We start from the raw sequence: 24,335 nt of genomic DNA, 5'->3' as shown, positions 1-24,335 counted from the left end.
TATAATTTCATTTATTAAATTTAAGAAAATTTTAAGAGTTTTGTAATGAAAGAAACGGTAAATGAATGATGATAATTTCGAATCGGGCTCGATATGAGTGTTACCTAATAGTCTAGCCGGAAGTTCGTAAGATCGGTGGCAACCCCAAACAGAAGTCAGAGTTCAGTTTGAATAAAATGAAAGATCGATAATTTTATTGTCTGTAAGAGCTTAAAAAATGGCAACAAACTCCACGATGACTGAAATGTCTACTTCTGAGAGCGAGGACACGCTCGTCGGGCTAGACGACTCTGAGATGGCCCTGGGAGGAATTTCAATGTTATTGAATAACGGGTTTGAAGAAGCGAGACTTTTATTCGAAAAATACAAGTATGTTGCTTGAGGCAGTGTTTTAATTGGATGAAAATAGACACTCTGTAGGAACATTATTTTATATTGGATTTTATTGCGTAATTTGTATTTATTAATTTATTGAATGACATGTCACGTTCTACAGTGTATATTTTATATATTTGTACAGTAAGTGTAATTTAATAGAACATGCAATTGATTTACAGATTAGAATATTATTGACATGTAAACTTGTTAAACTACTAACACTGTTCTATCAGCAGTTTTTAAGTATGATGTTAAAAAAAGATAAGTTGCAAGTTTTTTGTTAGGACTAAAAAAACAGATATATTCACATAATTAAAAGCAGTTGTATTAACAGTTTTTTTCAATAATTTATTCCAAATTATGGCCCGATGATACTTGAATTAATTCTTCTTTTTAAAAATGAGAACAGTGGCAAATCAATCAATATTTATATGAATATCAATATCCTCTAAAAATGTGTCTGAATCTGCTAAATATGTATGTCCTAATTATGCTGAGACTAGGAAAAAAAGGTTATTTGAATTTTGCAACTCATTTTTGATATCATAAAATGTCATGGAATATGTAATTTTTCCATTATTATCATGATGAACATGACAATAAATTGGATCATCTAAGCTCAATTTAACAATTTCTGCTTATTTTATATACAGGAATGACAGTTTCTTGATGAATGCAGGTCACAGTTTTGTGTTCTTTATGGTAAGTATAGTAAAGAACTGACATTCCTATTGTGCGGTCATTTAAATGTAAAAATTTTAAAATTACAAAAATTTTATTTGAGAGTGCAGAAGATGGATGAAGTAAGACCGCAGAATATTAACTGGCAATATAAAGCTTACGTCGATTTCACCTGATACAGTGAAAACAAATGAAATGGGCAGGGACAAATTGCCACTGACATCTGAGAAAATTACGTCAATTTCACCTGATACAGTCAAAACAAATGAAATGGGCAGGGACAAATTGCCGCTGACATCTGAGAAAACATTGTATTGAAACTGTATTTAAAAAAAGTGTATTTTCAATCCGCCTCAGCATTTCTAACTTACTATATAAGTTAAAGCAATTGAAAAACATTTTATTTAGTATCAGCAAAGCGATTGAAAAACATTTTATTTCATCAATACATGGAAGTATATTATATGAGAAGATCTCAATTCGGGAGAGATTATACGCAAGGTAAAGCATTAATTGTCAAATGACTTCAGAGAATTATTTAACTTATAGAGCAAGTTTTTTCAGATGTCCGCATCAATTTATCCCCGCCCATTTCAAATGTTTTGATTGTAACAGGTGATATTGACATAAGCTGTATATTTCCAATCTTGCCAGTTAATGTTCTGCAGCCTTTATATAATTTTTTGTAATCTGAAGGAGGACTAATAAACAAGTATGTGAGAGACAATGCCATGCCCTATGCATCATAACAAACACTTAGTGTAGCTTCTTGCATGTAAAATGAAATACACACTTGACATTTTGATTACATTAATATAAAACTTGTGATTCTTTGTAGCAAGCATTGATGTCCTTTGAAGATGAAAAATTAGAGGAAGCCATGAAAGTTTTGCAAGAGACAGAAAAATTGAGTGACACAGATGCTGGAGTGTTAAAGTCTATAAAGAATAGATTTAAATCCAAGAAAAAAAGAGAGGTTATTTGATTTTCTCACACTTACTAATTATGATTCTCTTTGCCAACTACAGACAGCTGTCATTAAATAAAAAAGTTTATCGTTTTGTTCCTAATAATTAAATTATCAATTTTCCTAGAAATAACTTGCTTTAACAATTTCACATATCTTTCTTAGGGGGGACAAATCAGCATTGATGAAAAGATTCAAAGACAGGTGATAGTGGCTGATTCATTACTATATCAGGCGATACTAGTGTTCACCAATCAAGACATTCCTAGCTACATCAAGGGTGGTTGGTATCTCCGCAAAGCTTGGAAAATCTATGAAAAATTGTATAAAGATGTCATGCAGCTTCAAATGAAAAATGCCAAGTTACGGCAGTCAGAAAATGGACCAGTGGACGGCAATGACAACGAAATGCCACAAGAGCTTCTTGACCGGCTTCAGGGAGCAGTTAGTTTTGGATATGGAACATTTCAGATTTGTATATCCATGGTTCCCCCTAAGATTCTGAAGCTGATAGAGCTGTTTGGGTTCGAGGGCGATCGGGATGCAGGGTTGGCAGCATTAGATTACTCTAGTCACAGTAAGGACATGAAAGCCCCTCTTGCCACATTAGGACTGTTGTGGTACCATACAATATTGAGACCTTTCTTTGCATTGGATGGAGCCAATGATTATAGTGCTGGTAAATGTGAAAGTTATTAAAATACATGAAGAAAAGATAATTCATAGCAAAGATGATTTTTTTACTTAATATTTACAACAAGTTTAGTGTTTGAAGTATATAAATTAAATTAAGCATAAAAATGATAGCTTTATTTCTTGACCTTAAAATAATTTACAGTGACTTTATTATTGCTTCATTTCCATTGCTTTTCAAGGAACTATATCTAGCTATTTCACAGTAATATTAATTTCTTTATCAAATCTGCCATGAGCAGTTTTAATGAAGGACACTAACTTTGTTGTAGGTACTACTGATGCAGAGAGGATAATTGAGGAGAAGGAGGCGGAGTTCCAACAGTCACCTTTATTCCTGTTCTTCCGAGGAAGGATCCACAGACTAAGAGTAAGATTATTGTAACCTTCTTAATCCATGTTTTAAATGATATAGATTATTGTTACATGTACCTTCTTAATCCGCATTTCGATTGATATTGCAAGACTAAATACATGTGGGGGATAGTAAAAATTTAATGAAGTTATATATGTTAGGAATTTTACATGGTGATTCCGATTTTGCATTTGAGATTCACTATTCCACAATGAGAAAAAAACCTACCAGTGTATACCAGATGTGTACATATACACATTTGAATGTATATATAAATTATAAGTTATCGGTATGTAAACTTTTAAAGGTTTTGTTCTAGAATTATTGCATTACTACATGTGCCTGTACACATAAAACAAAAAAGTCAGTCATTTTAAAGCTGAAGTGTTTATTCTGTTACGGATTATTTTGTATGAACAGAAACAAACTGACAAATCTTTGGAGTTCTACCAGAAAGCATTAGAGGCAGCAAAGGGGCAGCGAGAAGTGGAACTCATGTGCCAATATGAACTCGGTAATGTACCGTACCGAAGTAAAAGTCAGTGCATTTTTGTACTGTATAATTACATAGAAGGCTTATGAAAATGTATCATTAAGCTTTGGAAGGCAAAAACTAAATTAAATTTTTAAATGGCGGTAGAATATAGGGTTTTTCCTTTTTTTTTGGATGGAAAAAAAATTTAAGAATAATAAAAATAGAACATTTAATAATTCATCTCAACTCTAATTGAAGTACAGGACATAGTGCTTATAAAGGCTTAATGCTTAATTGTTAGATTAGGTAACATTTATTGGTAACAGGTAGATACAGGTAGAACTGATTTCTCTTTTATTACTTGTTTACTGTAAATAAGATCTTTTGGTACATATGTTTAGTTGTCATGCAGTCAAGTAGTTCCTGAGTAATGAGGGCTACCCTGAATGTGTATGTATAGTCAAACTTCGTTATCTCAAACTAGATGGGGCTGTTGTAAAACTTCCAGAAATCCAAATATTCGAGATATCGAGGGTAAAATACTATAAAAATAGGTGGTTGGGACTTAAATATCGCCTCGACATATCCATTGTATTCGAGAAATCAGTTTTCAAGATGTCAAAGTTTTCAACCAATTGATAAACTGAGCATGTAGATTTCACTTCTGTCAGTTTCAACAGAACTAATAATTACAATCCATTTCTGTAAGAAATAGAGGGATTGAATCTTACTTAGTGGATGTAAATATATGTGGATACATGCAATGAACAACTGTAAATCAATGAAAAGGGGTTCTATGTTGTGTACATTGTATATAAATTTTTATATCTTCTTTTTGTAATAGGCTGGGTCAATCTGATGAAGCTACAATGGAGAGAAAGTTTACAGGCTTTCACCAGGTAAGATCCACACACTTGCGGCAGGTGTTAACGACCAATAACTGTCACAGTTATGTAACACTTGGTATACTTCTTATCATTGATTCTCTTTTATCCCTTGTATTACAGGTTGAAAGAAGAAACCAAATGGTCCAAGTGTTACTATACCTATCTTATGGGAGGTGTGTAAACTGATACCTGTACATATTTCCTCTTAACTCTACTGATGATGTTCTTTGACAAACTGCTATGTGTAGCTTTAAAATACCAGTACCTATTTTGAAAAGAAACTTTTAAAAACTCAAATATTTTACTACATGTACAGTGTATATTGTTAGTTTTTTTTTCAAAGAAATTAAACAATGATATTTTAGCATGATGGAAATATCTAAATGATAAAATCCTGAACATCCAATGCACACCTTATATTCTGAGGGATGGCATGCTCAAATTCAAATACTTTATTGGTTATGATTGTACATGGATATAGACAAATAATTTTTAGATAGTATCACATGTACCTGGTACCCCAAACACTTTTCACGTTTCATAATAACATATGAGCATAATTAAGACCACATGTAGCTGTGACAAATGAAGAGAAAACATAAATATTCAATGGAAATAAGTACAATTTTAAGTTTCAAATTCGACTTAAATAGAAGCAAGTAACCTGAATAATATATATTTTACTTAGATTTTTACATGTTAAGTTGAGTTTTCTTATTCTTTGTAAACAGTGTCCCTTGGAGCCCTGGGAGACGTGAAAGGGGGCTATGAGATTTTGAAGGAAGTGCCCGGACTGCTGAAGAAGAAAAATAATCAAATCGAGGCTTATGTGTCTAGAAGGGTAAGTTCTTAAGAATAAATGGCTTATAACACTTATAGTTTTGTCAAGAGAAGTATTTGATAATAGCAAAGTATTTCCTATTATTCAATGCTACTGTAGTTTTTAATTTTGAAGATATGTTCAAGTACATGTATATGAAATATAATCTTTATGGAAAACCTTTAATTCTTTTCATGTTTTAAGTTATCTAAATGGGCAAGGACCATCTATACAATCTAATCAAGTAATATTTTTAATCCTGCTTTGTATGACTGTATTTTGAAACAAATTAAGATTAGTTTAAATTTGGAACAAAGATGGATTTATTTCATCTTTCCTTAAAAAAATGTTTTTTTGAAAGTAAAACATCTCACAATTGAGAAAAAAGACATAGAGGTAAAGATAAAGCATTCTGACAGTACCGGTATGTGTTCCTTCCAATTTGAACTGTTTCTTGTCCAACAGGCAGAGAAGATGAAGAAGGCTGCCCCCAGTCAGGAATACTGTCGCCTGCTGTGTTTGGAGCTTATCTTTCTGTGGCATGCCCTACCCACCTGTACTGCTGAGGAGCTGCAGCCTTACCTTACAGGTAAATGGCTAGATCACAACTTCATCTTTATACTGTCATATACTGTAAAACAACTTTTATTTGTTTGCAAAAAATTTTGCGAGGTTCACGAGAGCCTCATCTTCAGCCTCGTCTTCGCAATCATTTCTCGCTGCGAGCCAATTATTGTCATATGGTTGTTGTAATAAAACTGATGTTGATACGGCTTGCTAATGAGTTGCTTTGAACCAGTTTATGTCTGTTGAATAGAGAAATTAAGTTGTTGCAAATAAAAGTTCGTTTACAGTAAGCAAAATATAAACAAGGAACACAAATCATCTTATAGCCATACAGAGTATGGTACCTCACTGGTAAAAAGTTAACATCCAAATCAAATCTCACAGGTGAAAAGTTAACATGCAAATTAGATCAGCTTTACACTGTCATATATCTCACAATTACAAAGGAAAATCTTAAAAATCATAATACATGTATATCCATCTTTAAAAAGTCGCATCTCGCAACTTATAAAACTCATCCTACAGTCACATTTCACAGGTGAAGTTGAAAGACATAAAATCTATCTACAGCCATACCAAACTGTTAACTTACACAAAATCATCTTTATACTATGCTGTCACATCTCGCATTTGGAAGGAAACTTATTGACCTACAATTGTAGCCTTTAGTCAAATCTCACTGGTACATGCAAACTGAAAATCTTCATAGTACCCACTTGCAGTCATATTTTGCAAGAAAACATTAAGTCACCAGACAATTTATTGTATCTCATAGGAAGTCAACTCGGAAAATATCCCACAAAAATAAAGTTAACTCACAGAATTCTTCCACAGCCATATCTGAAAGATAGAAAGCTTACAATATAAATCTACAATTATATATGGCAGGTGAACAATGAACTTACAGAATCATCCAAATAGCCATATTACACATGAAAAAAACTTAGTAATCAGTCTTTCAGTTATATTTAACAATGAACTAAAAAATGACATATAGATTCCCACAGCCATATCTCCAAGATGAACAGTAAAAAACACTATGTGCGGAATAAAGTGTTTTTATGCCCCAAATCTCAAAGTTATGAATAGAGCTTTATAAATTTGCTAAAAGATAGGTTATTATATATCTAGTTCAGGTTTATAAAGATAAATTGTCTTATTGAAGTCATAAAAGAAATATGATACGTCAATAATGAGCTTATTTCACAAAAAGTATGTATTTTAGCCAAAAATAACGGATTTCCTATCAGTTTTTTGAAAAGGATACATCAAGCGCATGCTTGCTCTAACACCATTCTTTAATATGATATGCCAAAAAAATATGAACAATAACATGTGAAAATGGTTTGGAGCAACATTACGCTCTTTACCTCCTACTCTTGAATATGAAGAAAAACTGAGGAAATTTCCCTGTTTTGAGAAAATGCAGGAAATGGCCCATTTACCTGATGTCATAGAAGCACAAGGAATGATCGAATTTAAAAACCTTTTAGATTTCTGTAACTAGCATATTCAGTTTTATGTTTTATCAAAATATATATGATATGATGTTTTTCTCAAATTTATAAAATACAAGGGCAGAAATTAGACCTTATTTCATATAGTTCTTTGCTAGACTAAATGAAAGATTTAATAGAAAAGGATTTGTCTTATTCTGCCATCTTATTTTTGGTAGAAAAGGGTAAGAAAAATTTAAATTTAGAATAAGAAGTATTTTATTCATAATACACTCATATACATTTATTATATATATGCATATGTATATACGTGTATATGCATAAGTACATGCATGCACATGTGTATACAGTGAATATAAATTAAAAAGCTTGCAAAGTAGCCTATATTTGCTCTTTCCATTGGAAGAAAAATTTAACTTTGAATTCAGCTTGCTGTTTTATTGTTTTCAGTTTGTGACATGCAGACAGATCCCAAAGTCTTTCATATCAAATGCCTGATAGAGGGAGCAGTGTATAAAGAGCTTGGAGAACTAGAGATGGCAGTACAGGTAGGTGTCTGAACCCTGTCGCTGAGGGCCTTACCTGTCTCCTGTACAGCTCAAACTTTCTGTACTTCCTTTTGATATATTCTTTATGAAAATATTGAAATACCTGTACACAATTTTTGATTTTAAAATGTGTATTACCCACTCTATTCTTCTCATTGCTGGTGTCAACACTACATAATACAATCACAATGATCTTTTTACCTCTACCAGACGTATTTTTAGATTTCATTGCTTTCTAAATAGGAGGGTTTTTTAATACCACATAAACTGTAGACTCCTAGTTTACGCCAGTACTTAATTCTGCAATTCAACCTTTTGGCATCAAATTGCAAGAATATCAAATCATGAGTGCAAATTTGTATCATAGTTTCTTTTATTTGTTATCATCTGATGTGTCTAAAAAATAAAGGTGAGATGTGCTTTTCACGATTTAACGCGGATATTAATTCCTCACCTTTAATTAGGAATCTACAGTAGAGATGTATAATAGATCATGAAGTTTTGCTGCAATGTAGCATACTTTCTTAAGCTAGGTCATTTTTGTGATGTGTGTTGTTTTTTATGGGAAGACGGGTGATAAGTTCTTGGCTTGTGGCCCTATGCTTTTCAAGCACACGTGTAACTTCGATGTAAAAAAGCCTTGCTGGATGTACCTGTGTTTTTGCTACTAAATTGTAGAAGAAGTGTTGTTTTAAAAAATATATCAAAAGGATTTTCGCAGAAGTTTATTTTGAATTTATAACTTGTATCTAAAGATGCGCATTTATGGTAGGGAACAGAGTTTTTCAGTTTGCTGTGTAAAATTATCTTTGATAACTTTGCATGTTGGCATGAAATCCTTTTTTAGCATCTTTGACATTTGGCTGTAGAGTTGCATTGCTAAATTCATGTTAATAGCCATCTTTCTGATGGAAATATTGCTATATTTTATTCTTCAGTTTCTAGAGGAAGCTATTGCACGGCAACAAGGAATGAAAGAGGACCACCATGTCTCAGCTTTTGCCAGCTTTGAGCTTGCTTCCATTTACATGAGAAAACCAGAGGTATTTATTTCTACCTATGGTACTGCAAATTTCTAATTGAACATGAGGAATTAATATCTGCATTAAATGGTGAGAAGAAGTTTAATCCAAAGTTTGTGCTCATGATTTCATATTCCCACTATTTAATTCAAAATAACAGACTCACAGAATTCAGTGCTTGCGTAAAATAAGGAATCTACATTTATAAAAAAAAGAAGACGTGATTATTTTTATCCAAATCTTGATACTGAATGTAGTTCAACATTTTTGAACATATTGCAGTGCATACTGTATACAATGTATTCTTTTAAAAAAAGACATTGCTTTACATCTATTAAATTGAAATTTTCAGACTGCTGGAAAAGCAAAGCAACTGCTTCAACAGATAAAAGTAAGTAATATTTTGACATAAAATAATTTAAGTGTTTTTAGAGTCTTATCCAATTGATTGATTTCAATTCAGTCATATTTAAAGCTGAACACCGCTCATAAAGAGGCACTGTCACACAGCTATATAAACATTTTTGTCACACCCCGATTGCACACCTGAAACTTGTAGCCGACATGTAGTATTCCTTATTTTTTATGCATTTATATCATGTTTTATGTATATTTTCTGTTCATAAATAGTGCATTAACCTGTATATTTGATGTTAGTATTCTCCTGACTTAGAAATAGTGCGTAAACCATTGTCAATTTCATTGTGAGAGAGTAATAGAATCATTCATTATTACGAGTGTGGGATAGTGAAATTCCACCGAGGGGACAAGATTCACGGTCTAGGACGAGGCTTTGCCGAGTCCTAGACCGTGAATCTTGGCCCCGAGGTGGAATTTCACTATCCCACACGAGTATATAATGAATGATTATTTTTCTCGCATTATATTACCTTAAAAAATGATGTTTGACAACTTTCTGTTATGACGTTCAAAAGATTACGTTCGATTTATCCCTCCGCGTGCTTCAAATAGTGCAAGTCAAATTGAGAGCATTCAACAGTTTTTTAATCAAAAATATGATAAATTGTAATTAATTAAGAAACACAATTACTTAATGGATAATCTCAATGCACCATTTTGCATTTCCCTACAGCAGACAACGTTTGTTTACGTTTTGAAACGGCGTAGTAATACACAGTGTAAGACAGAAAAATCTCACACTGCTGTCTCACACTGGACAAACCGATCTCACACCAGTGATAATGCGAGAATAAGATGTACCTGTATATCCACACAGGCAATACCTCTACAGCAAAATACTTCTGCTGAAAGGTCCACAGCTTATTTGAGTAGTGAACAGCTTTAAGCAAGCAGTTTTTCTAAGCCTTTATATATAAAGAAAAAAATTATTTTTTTTTTGCAGGACAATTACAAGGACTATGATTTTGAGAACAGACTGACAGTGAGAGTAAACAATGCCCTGAAAGCATTAAAACTCAGTGCCAAAGTTGGATGAGTTGGTGAAGTGAGGCAGCCAGCTTTTAGAATTCTCCTGGCACCTCATCCCCCTTCCACTCCCATTAGCCACATTTACACAGATCAGGAAATCCAAAGGGAACACCTAATGAATAAAGGGCATTCATCATACCCAGGTGTCTGCATTTTCTGCACCCTCAGATTCAGGAAAGCCAAATACCTTAACCTCATATCAAATGAATACCCTAAAACCTTGAAAATAAGCAGTGGCTTATTTTAAGTTTTGGTAAGAAAATAGAGGCTTATTTTCAAAACCGTCTTATTTTCAAATTATGGCTTATTTTCCAATCAAAAAACCTGTAAGCGATGCAGGCATAATCACAGCTTATTATGGAAACAATATATTATAATCGATCAATTGTAAACTACCGGTGCTTGGTTTTTTTCTTCTAGTGCTCATGTGGTATTTAATTTTTTTCCCCCATGTTTTAGAATATTTATCCACCCAGACCATTGTACCTTGTATCAAGCAAGTTCTCTTCAGTTAATTCACCATTACGTAACCAGCCACCTATTGACTTCTCAATTGTCCAGTATTTGTTTAACAGTGTCCGGTAAAGCATGCACCTATCTCCTGTCGGACTTCAGTTTGTTTGATTGCAGGAAGATAAGCAATAATTATGATTTGATTTAAGGTGGAATAACACATCATCACAAAATGGCTGAGCGCTGATCGAAACGACATTTCCTTTTAATAAAAGGATTTTATGGACTGAAACATGTAACTTACTCCATAGCGGAGTGGATAAAGTGTCGGACTTGTGATCCGTACATCCCGAGTTTGAATCCCGCAGGGGCTTTTGTTGTTGCTTACTGGAATAATTATTTTAGATATTCATTTTTTATCTTCAAACTGCAAATTTTTTGTTTATTTGACATTTGTACAGATTATTTGTCATTATATCTTTCATTATGAAAAAAATTCCTGTTAATTTGAGTGACTTTTTCCAGGTGTGTTATTCCACCTTAAGACTTATTTACTTAATGTCCCGTTCTGCAGTAATTGATTTGCATACTGATTGACACTGTTAAAAATAGACCGATCATTTGTAGAACTTGATAATGATGATACAATTACAGACATTTCTTCACAATGTGTATTTAATAACAATCAAATAAATTTATTTGGCCTAATTATAAATTATTTTGGTTTAGGTTCACAAAGTTTAACGTTATTACTTCAACGTGATTTTATTACTGTACATTATCAACACATGCACATCGATTGACTTTGAAGCCTCGATAAGAAATTCTTGTTTTGGCTGAATATTATGCTTTTTTATGACTAGCTTTTTTTCAAAACCGACTTATGATTAAATCCGGCTAATTTTCAAGGTTTGAGGGTATGTCTTATGATTGATAATAATTTGTGTTAGGAATTTGTTGATCAACAGTAATGTGATTGTGTATTTTTTCATCAGTGTTTTTATCGATGATACATAAATTGATAAAAAAAAAAAAATTAAAACTCCATGACAGTGCTACTTGTATGTAAAAAAAAAGAAAAACCCTACTTTTCATGTATCGTGGTGTTCTCTTTTATGAGTTTGAAATCATGCATGGTCATTCTTTTTGTGTACCCCCTTTTTGATCACAGATACAATATGTTGTTGAGAGTTTGTAGAGTAGATCATGAGTTGTGCCAAACAGAGCTCATATTTAGATAATTTATGATCATTATTAGATAGTTTTGTATTGCATAATATAAAGAAGTTGTGTGGTAACTAATTATTTATTTTTGTAGAATTTATGAACTAACAGATTCATATTTTATAAAATTAAATATTCTAAAATATAATTTTATTGCTTTGTTACCACAAGGTCTACTAAAATTTTGAACATAGGAACCAGGCCATTATTCCCCAGTAAAAAAAAAATCAGAGACAAAAGAATTTAAGAATTATGTATGCATATTTGAATTTGAAAATTACACTCAAAGTTTATGTAATTTAATGTTTAAAAGCTTAAAATTGATTACAAATAATTTCATACCATGAATATTGCAGATAATTTTTGTTGCACCAAAGTGCAAATCATCATTTGCACAAAAGTACCTCAAAATCAGAATTGAGTTTTTCCTTTCCTATAAGGAACCATTTATAAAAGAAAATGATTTTTAATTACCGGGTAATAAAGTTTTGATTAAGGATGAACCAAAAACCAAAGAATCTTATTTGCTGTAGATTGTTAGTGCTTCTGAATGTTGTTTTGATTTAAGACTTTAAAATGTGATGTTATAAAAGTGAAAACGATTTTTTGTTTTACTCAAGAAATGAACTTTAAATTTATGCCTGTATTTTTTAGTTATCGTTTAAAGCAATTATTATTACAACACTATCATTCTTCAAGTTCATTTAAGAATTGTACCATTATATGTTAAAGGTCTATTTGCAGAATGTTCACCTTTTAAAGTATAGATTTACTTATAAGAAATTTTTCTTTGTTGTGTCTCTAGTTTTCTTGATTTTTTTCTTGATCTATGAATTTTTTAATTTATACAAATTTTAATAATTAAAGAAATGAATGGAATATGAGATCAAGTCATGCATAAACCTTTTTAAATCATATTATATAGGAAACTTCATTTGAAAATTTTGTTTGTAAATTTAAGAGTCATATACATGTTTGTCTTTCATTCTTTTTGATTCATTGTTCAGGCACGTAACAAGTTTGAAAGCTGAGAGGGGACAGGCTCATCGGTAATCTTGAACCCAAGAAACTAATTTGCTGCCAATCATCAAATTGAGGGTAGCAGTGTTTTCATTATCTTTCCAAAAAAGTTATTTACTCTCAAAAAAGGGGAAGAACATCTCAAAATTTAGTTTTCCTATAAATAAATATAAGAAAAGTGATTGCTGTTAAAAGGTGAGGGGGCCCTTCCTCCCCCCACCCCCCGATGCTACGTGCCTGTTGTAGGGTTTTTTGTTTTCAAAGTTATAATATTGTATTTCATTATGCATTTACTTGGTTTGAAGAAAAGAAAAAAGAAGAATCAGGTTTATCAAGAAAAAATAAATTATTGTTCTAATGATATCTTTTAATTTCACGTATTACTCAAAGAATCACTTTTTTCACAAAATAATACAATTAAGGTACATTGTGTTCTTTGTAATTGGGATTCTTTGGACTAATTGCAATATAGAGAATAATGCATACCCTTTTCTATATCACAGCCAGTGTTAGCCCCAGACTCCTTCGGCCCTCGGGTTGATATTGGTCAAGGGCTGATACAGGCTGTGATATGGAAAAAGGGTATCTGTTAATATGTTTATTACATACTTAGTAATAAAATTTTGAAGAAAAAAACATCAACTTAAACAAATGTGATTTTAAATATCATTTGAAAGTAGTCTGTGCATGTATAAAATAAATTTTACAAATGTCGACTGTAACCAGATCGAGACATTAATAATATTATTTATGTCTCTGCTGTAACAAATGTTTGTTTTATTTTTCGTTTGTATACATGCACAAATGCCGGAGCGAAAGAAGACAGAGGAATTCCGCAAGGGGTGTGATACGGATCTGTATCGGCTGATAACCTGTATCAGCCCCGGGGGCTGATACGAGTTTTGTAATGTCATCTGTATCACAAATGCAAAAAACCTGTATTTATTACTAAGTATGTAATAAATTGTAACAATATTTACATTCAGTGTATATTTCCCCCTATGTTTGCATTGGAAATCTGCGACGTTCAATTTTCTATATTTACATCTACCAAGTAAAAGTCTAAACCATAATCTGAGACTCCTCTGTTACCCTGCTTTTATTTTCTGATGTTTGAAAAATATTCATTCATAAAAAGGGGGATTTGGGGTTTAAGAGTTGGATTATCGATACCTTATCTTCAGGGACAAAAATGTTTGGTAATAAGAGACCTGCAGGCCTTTAGTGGTCAATCTTATTACATTGTATATATCAGGATATTAAAGTAGATTTCCTATATATAACATAATTATATTTAATTTAATATTGCCAAGAGACAATATACCAAATAGTTTTCAATGTGACGTCCCCCCCCCTCCCCATTTAAAAAGCATCAACTGCTGCCCCATGTCCTGGGTAGTGAATTTCACAATTTAACATCAGAACATTGTAACAGTGCACCACTTTATCTCTCATGATTGTGATAGTAAAGAAAAAATATTAATACATTATCACTATTCGGCCATATTGGCCACTCCTTAGGGCCTGAACGCCTGATCCAGAGGTAATAAATTTCACAGTTTAGGTAGGGGACTTCATGGACACAGCGTATACTAGTATGGGAGTAGAGAAGAAGATTGTTTCAGGTTTAATATGTTTTTACTACATGCCCATATTGGTCCTCCCCCAGGGCTTGAATTAATGACCAAGGTGCTATGAATTTCACAATTTAGGTACAGGATTTCATGGACATCAAAACAAAGCAATAAGTTTAAAAAAACATGTATGAGAGTAGAGAAGTTTTTTCTTTTTAGATTTAATACATTTTTACTGTATGGTCATATTGGCCCCGCCCTAGGGCCTGCGCCCCTGACCCAGGGGGTCAAGAATTTCACAATTTTGATATCATAATGGACATCATAATCATGCATTTAGTTTTTCCCCACATTTGTGGGAATAGAGAAGAAGATTTTTAAAAATTTGGCTTTTTTAATATTTGGTCCAACCTGTGATACCCTGGGGGTGGTATAGCCATGAATTTCACAATTTTGATTCTTTTTACCATAGAGATGCCAAACATCGTAACAATTGGCCTAGTAGTTTTCAAGAAGTAAAGATTCTTAATGCACGGCGACGACATACGACTACGGACGAAGACAATAGCCTCTATGACTCGGGTGACATAAAAAAGTAAAGTTACGACACTCGTCGTGGATTTATAGGGGGTCCACGGTTCACACTATTTCCAACGATTTTTGACAAGCTACAGTACAGCTCACGAGTATCCCGACACCCACCGTGTAAAAAACACGGTGGAAAACGGTCTGTGTCGCACCGTGCACACGGTGTGACACCGTGTATGTGTATTGGATAATTCAAGAAAAAGCACCGTGTCGCACCGTGGCCGCCTGTGTAACTCCGTGGCCACTGTGTTACTCCGTGGATATAGTTACCTGAGACTTTGATAGAAATAGCGTATGTTTAGAAATAAATAAATTATGGCTAAACAAGGTTTGAAACATATAGATCCTTTTCATATTTAAAAAAAAATATCGACTTACGTTGCATGGACCTAGAAAATTGTCGGGGCTGTCAACGTGAAGTTAAGTTTTTGTGATCTGAAAACTCGACGTAAATGGGTGCCTTTTAATTCATTTGTTCTTAAATAAATTGAAATAAATTCACCAAATATATTTAATAATCAGTTGATATATAATCAAAATTCAAATCAATTTAATCGTGTTTTTTTTTCTAAACACACGTGATGTTGTAACTGACCATCCGATTAAAATGTCGGGAGCTTAAACGTCTTATTTTCTATTATCTGAAAACTTTCTGATTTATTAATTAATTTACAGTCTTAATATAAACCAATTAAAAATGAAAAATGAAAACATTTCAGATCATGTGTTTTTAAAAACACGTTGATGTGCTGTAGTTACCGGTGACTCGAATAATTTGGACTTCAGCTATTTATGTAGCAATAAATAAACAAAAAATCACTTTTACATTATAGATTATAGATAAATACATGTACAAACTCTTGTTGAATTATATTCAAGCATTGTACAGGTACTAAAAATATACCCGCATTTCACAAAATAACTTTCAACTTTATTTCCGTATAGCGGGTAATGGCCTCGTGATTTCACATGAAAAATCACTCGTGCGATACACCTGAACGGAAGCTGATCAGATACACAACATTGTCTTTCATCTTGGGTACTATACACAACAGGTGTTATTGTCTGTCTTGTTAGGTGTCATTGTAATTTAAAACTAACTGTGTGTATATTTGAACGTCTGAACAGGTGTACTCGAGATGCCGTTATTCACACCTTTCCACGGACACCTGTTTGGTAACTCATCACAACCCGTCGTGTGTATGGTCTGAATATATCTTTTTTCTACTTTGTTAGTTCCATGATTTTTTCTAATCTCTAACAAACAAAAAAATTGTCTGTAGATATGTACACAAACAACTACACGTAAGACTATCGGCGCGTGGATCCGGAGAACAATTCAGCAACTCTATAAATGCGGGAATTTCACAAAGTATTAACTTGCGATAAGAAATTATTTACCGGGTACACATACATGTATGTACGAAAAAACTTGATTGATTATAAAGATGAATGAGATAATACCGGTAACTTTTTGCAAGCATTTTAAACAGTTAACACAACTTTATTTACTTTATAATCAATCTAATATGTGTGATGTGAAATAGCGTCGAAATTTTAACGAAAAATCTTATTACATCGTGTACTTTACAAACTTTTAGTCATTGTGTTAAAATCGTTATTAAAATTATGGATCTAAAATAAATGAATTAAATTTATACAAATAGAACTCTTATAATTCAAAAATGATTGCACAAAAGTACACACTGAGAGAGAGAGAGAGAGAGAGAGAGAGAGAGAGAGAGAGAGAGAGAGAGAGAGAGAGAGAGAGAGATTCTACAATGCTATATTCCAACTCCATACATGCAATATAAGAAGGAAGAAACTAAACATTTCAAACACTAAATACTTCATTGCTAAACATTTTTCTATTTTGCGGACTTAAAAAAAACAATAGAACGACATTTTTTCCTTATCATGGAAGGAGCACGTGGTCTATCTCGCGGGCTGATTTGATTGACAGGGATAGCACGTGGACTCTGCCTGCATAGATTCTATCACAATTTTAGGGAAAAGGGTTCAATATAATGGAAACTATAAATCTAACTTATTAAACTGAATTACAAGTAAAATGTACTTAAAATTAAACTCATACCGGTATCTCTCTCTCTCTCTCTCTCTCTCTCTCTCTCTCTCTCTCTCTCTCTCTCATATGACGATCATTAAACAATCAAACAGTAATTATTGCCATACTGAGTAGTTTCTTGGAACACAAATAATTTCTAAACCCAAGTTGCTTATAAAGATGAAATAAAAAAATTTATCAAGTACCGATCCTTGGACTCTAAGCGCTATGAATATGTACTGTGCGGTACTACATGGACAAGTGCATCACACATGTCTAAAAGAAAGTAAATTTGAAAATATATGAAATATAAAGCCGTATAATTATATATTTAGAGAAAGTACAGTTGTTTTCAACCACCCGTTAGATTTGTTATCGTTGAATAGAGTATAAGTGAGAGAAGATCACAGTTATGATTGTATGCACTATTGAAACTGCCAAACTACAGTAACTACGATTACTACTACGTTTAAAAACGGACTGAAACAAAAACGTATGGAACCGTGTATTTGAATTTTAAAAAGGAAAAGAAAGTGTTAGTGTTTTAATTGATCAAACCTTTATGTGGGCGATATCGATTTTTTTTTTTGTTCTTGTTCAACAAAAATCAACCGTAACAATTGCATACGTCTGAAAATTGCGTGCCTAAAAATTTTATTTATTTATTTCTATTTTTTTGTGTGTCTTTTTCTTTAATTCTCTTACGTGCATCAATAAATATTTTATACTTTACAAGTTTTATTCCTAAATCCCCCTTTTTTCACAGGTAAATACCGCGTGTTACACCGTGTTACTGTCCGTGTTGCATCGCGTTGCACCGTGTCGCACCGTGTTTTTTCTCGTTTCGTGGCCGTAACAGAGCACAATAGATCAAAGGTACCGACACTTCCACGATCAGCGTGGACTTTCAAACACGGTGGTCGGTGTTTTTGTCGGGATACTCGTGAGCTGTACTGTAGGTTTGAAAATGATCAAATAATTTATCCCTATCGTCTGACTACATCTGTGTGCCGCAGAATAAACGTGTTACATTAAAAGTTTAGACTTTATCAAGTTAAACTTATCTATAACAGACATTAAAAGTTTAGACTTTATCAAGTTAAACTTATCTATAACAGTCTGTTATAGATAAGTTTAACTTGATAAAGTCCAAACTTTTAATGTAACAAACGCATTGTGTCGAAATGTAATAGATACTAGTACTCGGCAAACTTATCGAAAGCAACGGAAGTTTACATTTGAATGACGTAAATTTTCAATATAATCACTGTAAATTCAAAAGAGGTTATAAGAGAAATGAAGACACTTCAACTTCAGAAACAACAGTAAGCATACACTTGTGAAAATGAACATTTTTTAACAATGACCCGGTGCTAATAACATGGTCTAACATTTATCGACGTGGTGAGTGTTTCGGGTGCAATTCAGAAAACAACAAAAAAAACGCATTTTAATAGCTTTATCAATTCAATTTTACGAATTATAACAAATAACACGAGTCTATTAAGCCGCTCCCTCGTCGTTCAGACATACGTTTGTGTCACTATACCACAGACAGTCGTCCCCTGAAGCGTCCGTAGTAGTGTTCTGGGGATCATCCGTGCCGTTCTTTCCGGTCGCAACTGCGTCACAAGCCGTTTTTGTTTTAGCAGCTGCGTAACACCATGAACATGCCGTTGGATTTTTACGAGTTGGACAAAGACTGCTTGTAGCTGGTGTTGTAGGAGCCACAAAGCCGAAACCGGTACCAGAACCGGAAGCCGCTGCCACGGTCCCACCGCTGCTCCCACTGCTACTACCTCCGCCAAAAAACCCAAAAAGCCCTCCTCCTCCCCCATTCAACGATGATGCTAGAGCTGAAATTAGTAAACAGATCTATTTATATTATGATCGCATATAAACTTATAATGTATACAAATTATTATCCTTTTTTCTAATATTTCCTGAGTTGTATGATTATATTCCATTTATTAATTTTTCAAAGCTCCTACCGATAGTTCCTGCTGCTAATGCCCATGGGAATATGCCACTTTGTGAAAATGAAGACCACCAGCTTCCACTTCCTCCAAAACCATATGCACTGCCTAATCCTCCTTGTAATCCCCATCCCCCTAGACCTCCACCCCCTAAACTTCCAAAACCACTTCCACCAAAGCCACTGCCAAATCCCCCAAGTCCACCGCCGCCAAGACCGCCACCCCCAAGTCCGCCGCTGCCAAATCCTCCAAGTCCACCGCCGCCAAGACCGCCACCCCCAAGTCCGCCGCTGCCAAATCCTCCAAGTCCACCGCCGCCAAGACCGCCACCCCCAAGTCCGCCGCTGCCAAATCCTCCAAGTCCACCACCACCACCAAGTCCACCGCCGCCAAGACCGCCACCCCCAAGTCCGCCGCTGCTAAAACCGCCGCCGCCAAGTCCGCCGCCGCCAAGTCCGCCACCCCCAAGTCCGTTGCTGCCAAAACCGCCGCCGCCAAGTCCGCCGCCACTCCCAAGTCCGCCGCTGCCAAAACCGCCACTCCCAAGTCCGCCGCTGCCAAAACCGCCATCCCCAAGTCCGCCACCACCAAAACTGCCAAATCCACCACCACCGCTTAGACCCCCGCCGCCAAATACATCAAGTCCTCCATCTATACCACCAAAACCACCAACCCCACCACTGCCAAATCCACCAAATCCACCATCTAAACCTCCAAGTCCACCACTAATACCACCCCCTCCAGGGTATAGTCCTATAGATGGCACAGCAGGAGAAACTGAGACAGGGGAAGTTATTACTGTCGTTCCACCAAATCCTGTTGTCGGAATTGCTGGTTCTGGGCCAACAAAGCTACCGAATGGAAGACCACCACTTACTCCTCCTCCAAGAGTAATAGCCCCACCAGTTCCTGTACCTGTTCCAGGACCAACAAAAACTCCACTGCCAGGACCTAAAGGATCTGGTCCAACAAAGGCCCCCCCAGTTCCAAGTCCTGTTCCTCCTCCGCCCAGCATTGTGACACCTCCAGGTCCAGTTACACCCAATCCTCCAACTCCTGTTCCGCCGTCCACAATTGTAACTCCACCCGTTCCCCCGAGTCCTCCTCCACCTCCAAGAGCGATTGGTATTCCTCCGCCACCTCCTAGTATTCCTCCTGCACCACCGTTTATAATTGTTACTCCTCCGCCCCCTCCAAATCCATCTCCTCCGTCACCAAACGCTGGCCCTCCGCCGCCAAATCCGCCTCCTCCGTCACCAAACCCTGGTCCTCCGCCGCCAAATCCGCCTCCTCCATCGCCAAACCCTGGTCCTCCGCCGCCAAATCCACCTCCTCCATCACCAAACACTGGTCCTCCGCCGCCGCCAAATCCGCCTCCTCCATCACCAAACCCTGGTCCTCCGCCGCCGCCAAATCCGCCCCCTGGCCCTCCAAATCCGTCTCCTATAAATCCGACTCCTCCGTCACCAAACGCTGGTCCTCCTCCAACTCCGCCCACTTGTCCTCCAAATCCGACTCCTGGTCCTCCAAACCCGACCCCTCCACCGGCGACAGGTATCCCACCGCCACCACCAACAAATCCAGCGCCTCCTCCGCCACCAAATGTTACTCCGCCAGGAGCCCCAAAACCGGTTCCTCCAAAAGTGAATGGTGTTGCACCGGCTCCAGTAAAACCGCCAGTGCCCCCGCCGACAACAGGCACGCCACCACCCGCGCCTACGGCTCCAGCGCCGCCGTCAAAGAAACCTGGACCGGCTCCAGCCCCGAAAGTGAAACCCCCACCCGTTCCGGGTCCTCCGATCGTGGGAACTCCGCCACTGGCTAAGAAAGCTCCGTCCGCACCTCCTGTTCCAGTAGAAAATCCATTTATAGCATTACCAAAGTTTGAAAAACCAGTATTGAAAGAAGATAGACCTTGGGTAAAAGCTGTTGGTGAAAAAACGTCCTGTGACCGACAAGGTATAAAAGAGTTACATATGAGTAGGGTCCACAAAACCTTTAGTATCTGGAAAAAAAAGAAAACAAACTATGAAATATGCAACTTATTTCAACATTTATTTAGTTTACAGCATTGAAATGGTCTAATTTTAATCGTTTGAAACACTAAATAGCTGAATAAAATATGAATGTTTTAGATTTTTGTCAACAGAATAGACATTTTTCATTTTGAAAAAAATAAAGGTGGTATGGGACACTAGCATGTTGTGACATACTGTTTATCAAAATAAACAATAAAATGAAGTGTAATTTTATACATGTAAGTAGTTTCTTTCCCGATATTGTCACCTAACAGCGTAGCGCAGTCGGTTAGTTGGTTTACTACGATTCTGTTAGCCGTAAGTCCGATTTCCGCTCGGGGTTTTACAATTTTTACCTCTCCAAATATTTTTAAAGCTTTTTTTTTGTTTAATTCTAAACCGATGAAAGTCTATCATTTATAATGTACTAGTACTTTAATCAACATTCATATCGACAGATGTCCCATACCACCTTAAGCAGATAATACTATTCTGGTAAAATGTTTAACACAAAGTCAAGAATGAGCAATTGTATACATTTTAAATGTGATGTTGCGAATATGTGTATAGACACAATACGTGACGTCACGAAAATATTCTGTGTGCATAATGTTGATACCTGTACAATCTAAAAAAAAATTGCAATTATAAACAGGTACATGTAGCAAATTGACTTATGGAATTTGATAAAAAAAAAAATGAAAAAAATTTGGAAAATTAGTATTAATCGTTGTATATATATTAGATAAATTAAAGATTTTTCAAAAGAATTTGTTAATTGTACTGTATACGTATTTGCAAATCGGAGATCAAAATACATTGTTGTTTAGAACAAATCGGCTTATATGAAAGTTCATAAGATATTGGAAAGAGTTTGAAAATGTGATATTTATAAATGCATGTAAATAAGATCAATACAAGATATATTTCATTTATTTCATTGACTATCATATGTTGATAATCAACATATTGCATTGCCGTTTTTTAGACTGACTTCATCGTATATTTTTGAAGACACCGACCCATGATGTTTGTATATATTACTGTTCATTATACTTACAATTAAAATTTTATTATAACTTTTATGTAATACATCAATTTCCATCTATGCAGATCATATAAAAAAAATAACGCTAATTTTAAAAATTTTACCGACAAATATTCAGATATATCATGACTATATCATTGTCAAAAATAATTTTATAAATATAAAACTTAGATACTGATAATTAACTCTGATTTGAAATATATATGGAGTATACCTTTGAATGTAAAGCTTTCCACATGACTGTTGACGGAATGGGCGCGAACACCACACTGGGTCTCGGGTAGGAATCATTTCTCCTAAATAAGTTCAATTACAAACGGTTGCGCAGAGTTTCGCCACTGTATTTTCACACTGTCTATTTTCGTCCCGAAGGTCATAGAGAGGGGATAGAAACCTTCTGGGCCCATATTTTCCGCGTCTTATGGTTATATATAATCCCTATATATACATGTAACTACAAATGGACTGGATGGCATTTCATTTAAGAAAGATTTAAATATTTTAAGTTCTGTTAATTATTTTTTTTATAGATAATCACACACATAAAAAAACCAAAGCATGGTTTAAAAAATTGTACATATATATTCTGCAAACATATTTTGAAACAGGAAATTGGTTCATAAAGTATTTGATTTTATGCATACATTCTACTCTCGACGTAGAATTCGGAAAAGGAGAAGCTTTATACATGTAACTATGAGTGAACAAAATTTTTTTCTTTTTTCGTACTTTTCTCTCATTTCTTTTTCCCCCATTTTTATTTTCTTTCTGTCGAGTTTGTGTTTTTTTATTTTAAATTGTATGTTTATTTCAAATAAATGAATTGCATTTTTCATGTCAGAATTTTCTATTGCAAAAATCATATTGTTCCTTTAAAATGACCACCCCCCCCCCCCCAAAAAAAAAGAAAAGAAAAAAAAAATTGGTTGATAAATCTCCACTAAGAATTTTGTATAGAAAAGTATCTAGAGGTTGAAATCAAATTCAACTTATAAACATTATTTTACAAAAACTGTTTACTTTATGTATTCCATTGTACGCAAAAATGTTCTGATGAAATTTATCATTTTTCCAATTTTGTTAATCTTATGTATCATAAAGGATCAAGATGCCTTCGAATTATCATATTGGTCCAATTAAACAGTGCCACATCTTTGTCGCACCTTTTCTTCATTAATTTAATAGAATAAAAGGGTTGGGCATTTAAAAGTCTTTCAGTTGTTTGTGACGTATGTATTTGATATGTATCTACACACAAACATATGGCAAAACTTTATTAAAATCAGTTGCAAAAGAGTAATTTTGGGGTAACTATATTTTTTTTCGGCCTGACGGTGTATTGGGCATGACCTTGTAATGACTTTTCTGCACTTGTATTTGTAAAAAGAATCCAAATCTGTCATAATCAATCGATCGTGTTCCGTTAAAACGCTTATAATTTAATAAATATATTTAAGATGATCACTGGAAAATTAAATACATTGTAGATCAATGATTTCGACAGATTTGTAAACTTTTTAATTGCGTTTAAGTGGTAATTTTATATAGGAGAGTTTAAAGGAAATTTAAAAACCATCCCTTTTTTGTGGTAAATAGCTACTGCTCCGTGTTCGGCAGTGTTCTCCGCGTTCGAAATATCCATATGATAGAGGTGATAATATGATGGCATGCTTTTATATTGTGTTACTATTACGATAAAACTTGTCCTCACGCATGCTGCATGATGTTGCTTTATTTCCTATGCTATTTCGAAGATCAAACATACATTCATCTCTACAAATTTTAAAGGGAAAAAAATCAAATGCGGCTGCTTTTTTTGCAAATCAGTGCTATAGCCTATACATTTTGCATGTAAGCTCAATGTAGTCATTCACTTTCAAATTGGACAAATACATGGGAGCTCTCTCTCTCTTATCGTGTGTACAGGCCCTGAAAATATTCATTCACTCATCTCTCTCTCTCTCTCTCTCTCTCTCTCTCTCTCTCTCTCTCTCTCTCTCTCTCTCTCTCTCTCTCTCTCTCTCTCTCTTGTGTATCGTTTATAACGTTACTATTATACAACGTTCCATA

At 34.7% G+C, this 24,335-nt stretch overlaps 2 protein-coding genes across 2 annotated transcripts; one reads left to right on the top strand and one right to left on the bottom strand.

Annotated features, from left to right (window-relative positions):
* The first annotated feature begins 106 nt into the window (after positions 1-106).
* LOC128183790 (tetratricopeptide repeat protein 39C-like) lies at positions 107-13,977 on the top strand. The gene is made up of 14 exons (XM_052852944.1): positions 107-369; positions 1,032-1,080; positions 1,898-2,035; positions 2,192-2,705; positions 2,992-3,089; positions 3,495-3,588; positions 4,394-4,448; positions 4,557-4,609; positions 5,168-5,277; positions 5,722-5,845; positions 7,731-7,828; positions 8,767-8,871; positions 9,203-9,241; positions 10,214-13,977. Exons 1-14 carry the CDS (start codon positions 218-220, stop codon positions 10,304-10,306), a joined length of 1,722 nt encoding a protein of 573 aa, XP_052708904.1. The 5' UTR covers positions 107-217; the 3' UTR covers positions 10,307-13,977.
* Positions 13,978-18,667: 4,690 nt separating this feature from the next.
* On the bottom strand, positions 18,668-22,554 carry LOC128188704 (uncharacterized). The gene is made up of 3 exons (XM_052859927.1): positions 22,480-22,554; positions 19,215-21,204; positions 18,668-19,079 (listed from the first exon to the last, which is right to left on the bottom strand). The coding sequence occupies exons 1-3, from the start codon at positions 22,501-22,503 to the stop codon at positions 18,727-18,729; spliced, it is 2,367 nt and encodes a 788-aa protein (XP_052715887.1). The 5' UTR covers positions 22,504-22,554; the 3' UTR covers positions 18,668-18,726.
* Between the last annotated feature and the right edge of the window lie 1,781 nt (positions 22,555-24,335).

Source organism: Crassostrea angulata, chromosome 1, assembly GCF_025612915.1.
Source record: "Crassostrea angulata isolate pt1a10 chromosome 1, ASM2561291v2, whole genome shotgun sequence".
Taxonomy (NCBI): domain Eukaryota; kingdom Metazoa; phylum Mollusca; class Bivalvia; order Ostreida; family Ostreidae; genus Magallana; species Magallana angulata.
Note: the sequence above shows the minus strand (reverse complement) of the source record. Positions and strands in the feature narration are given on the sequence as shown.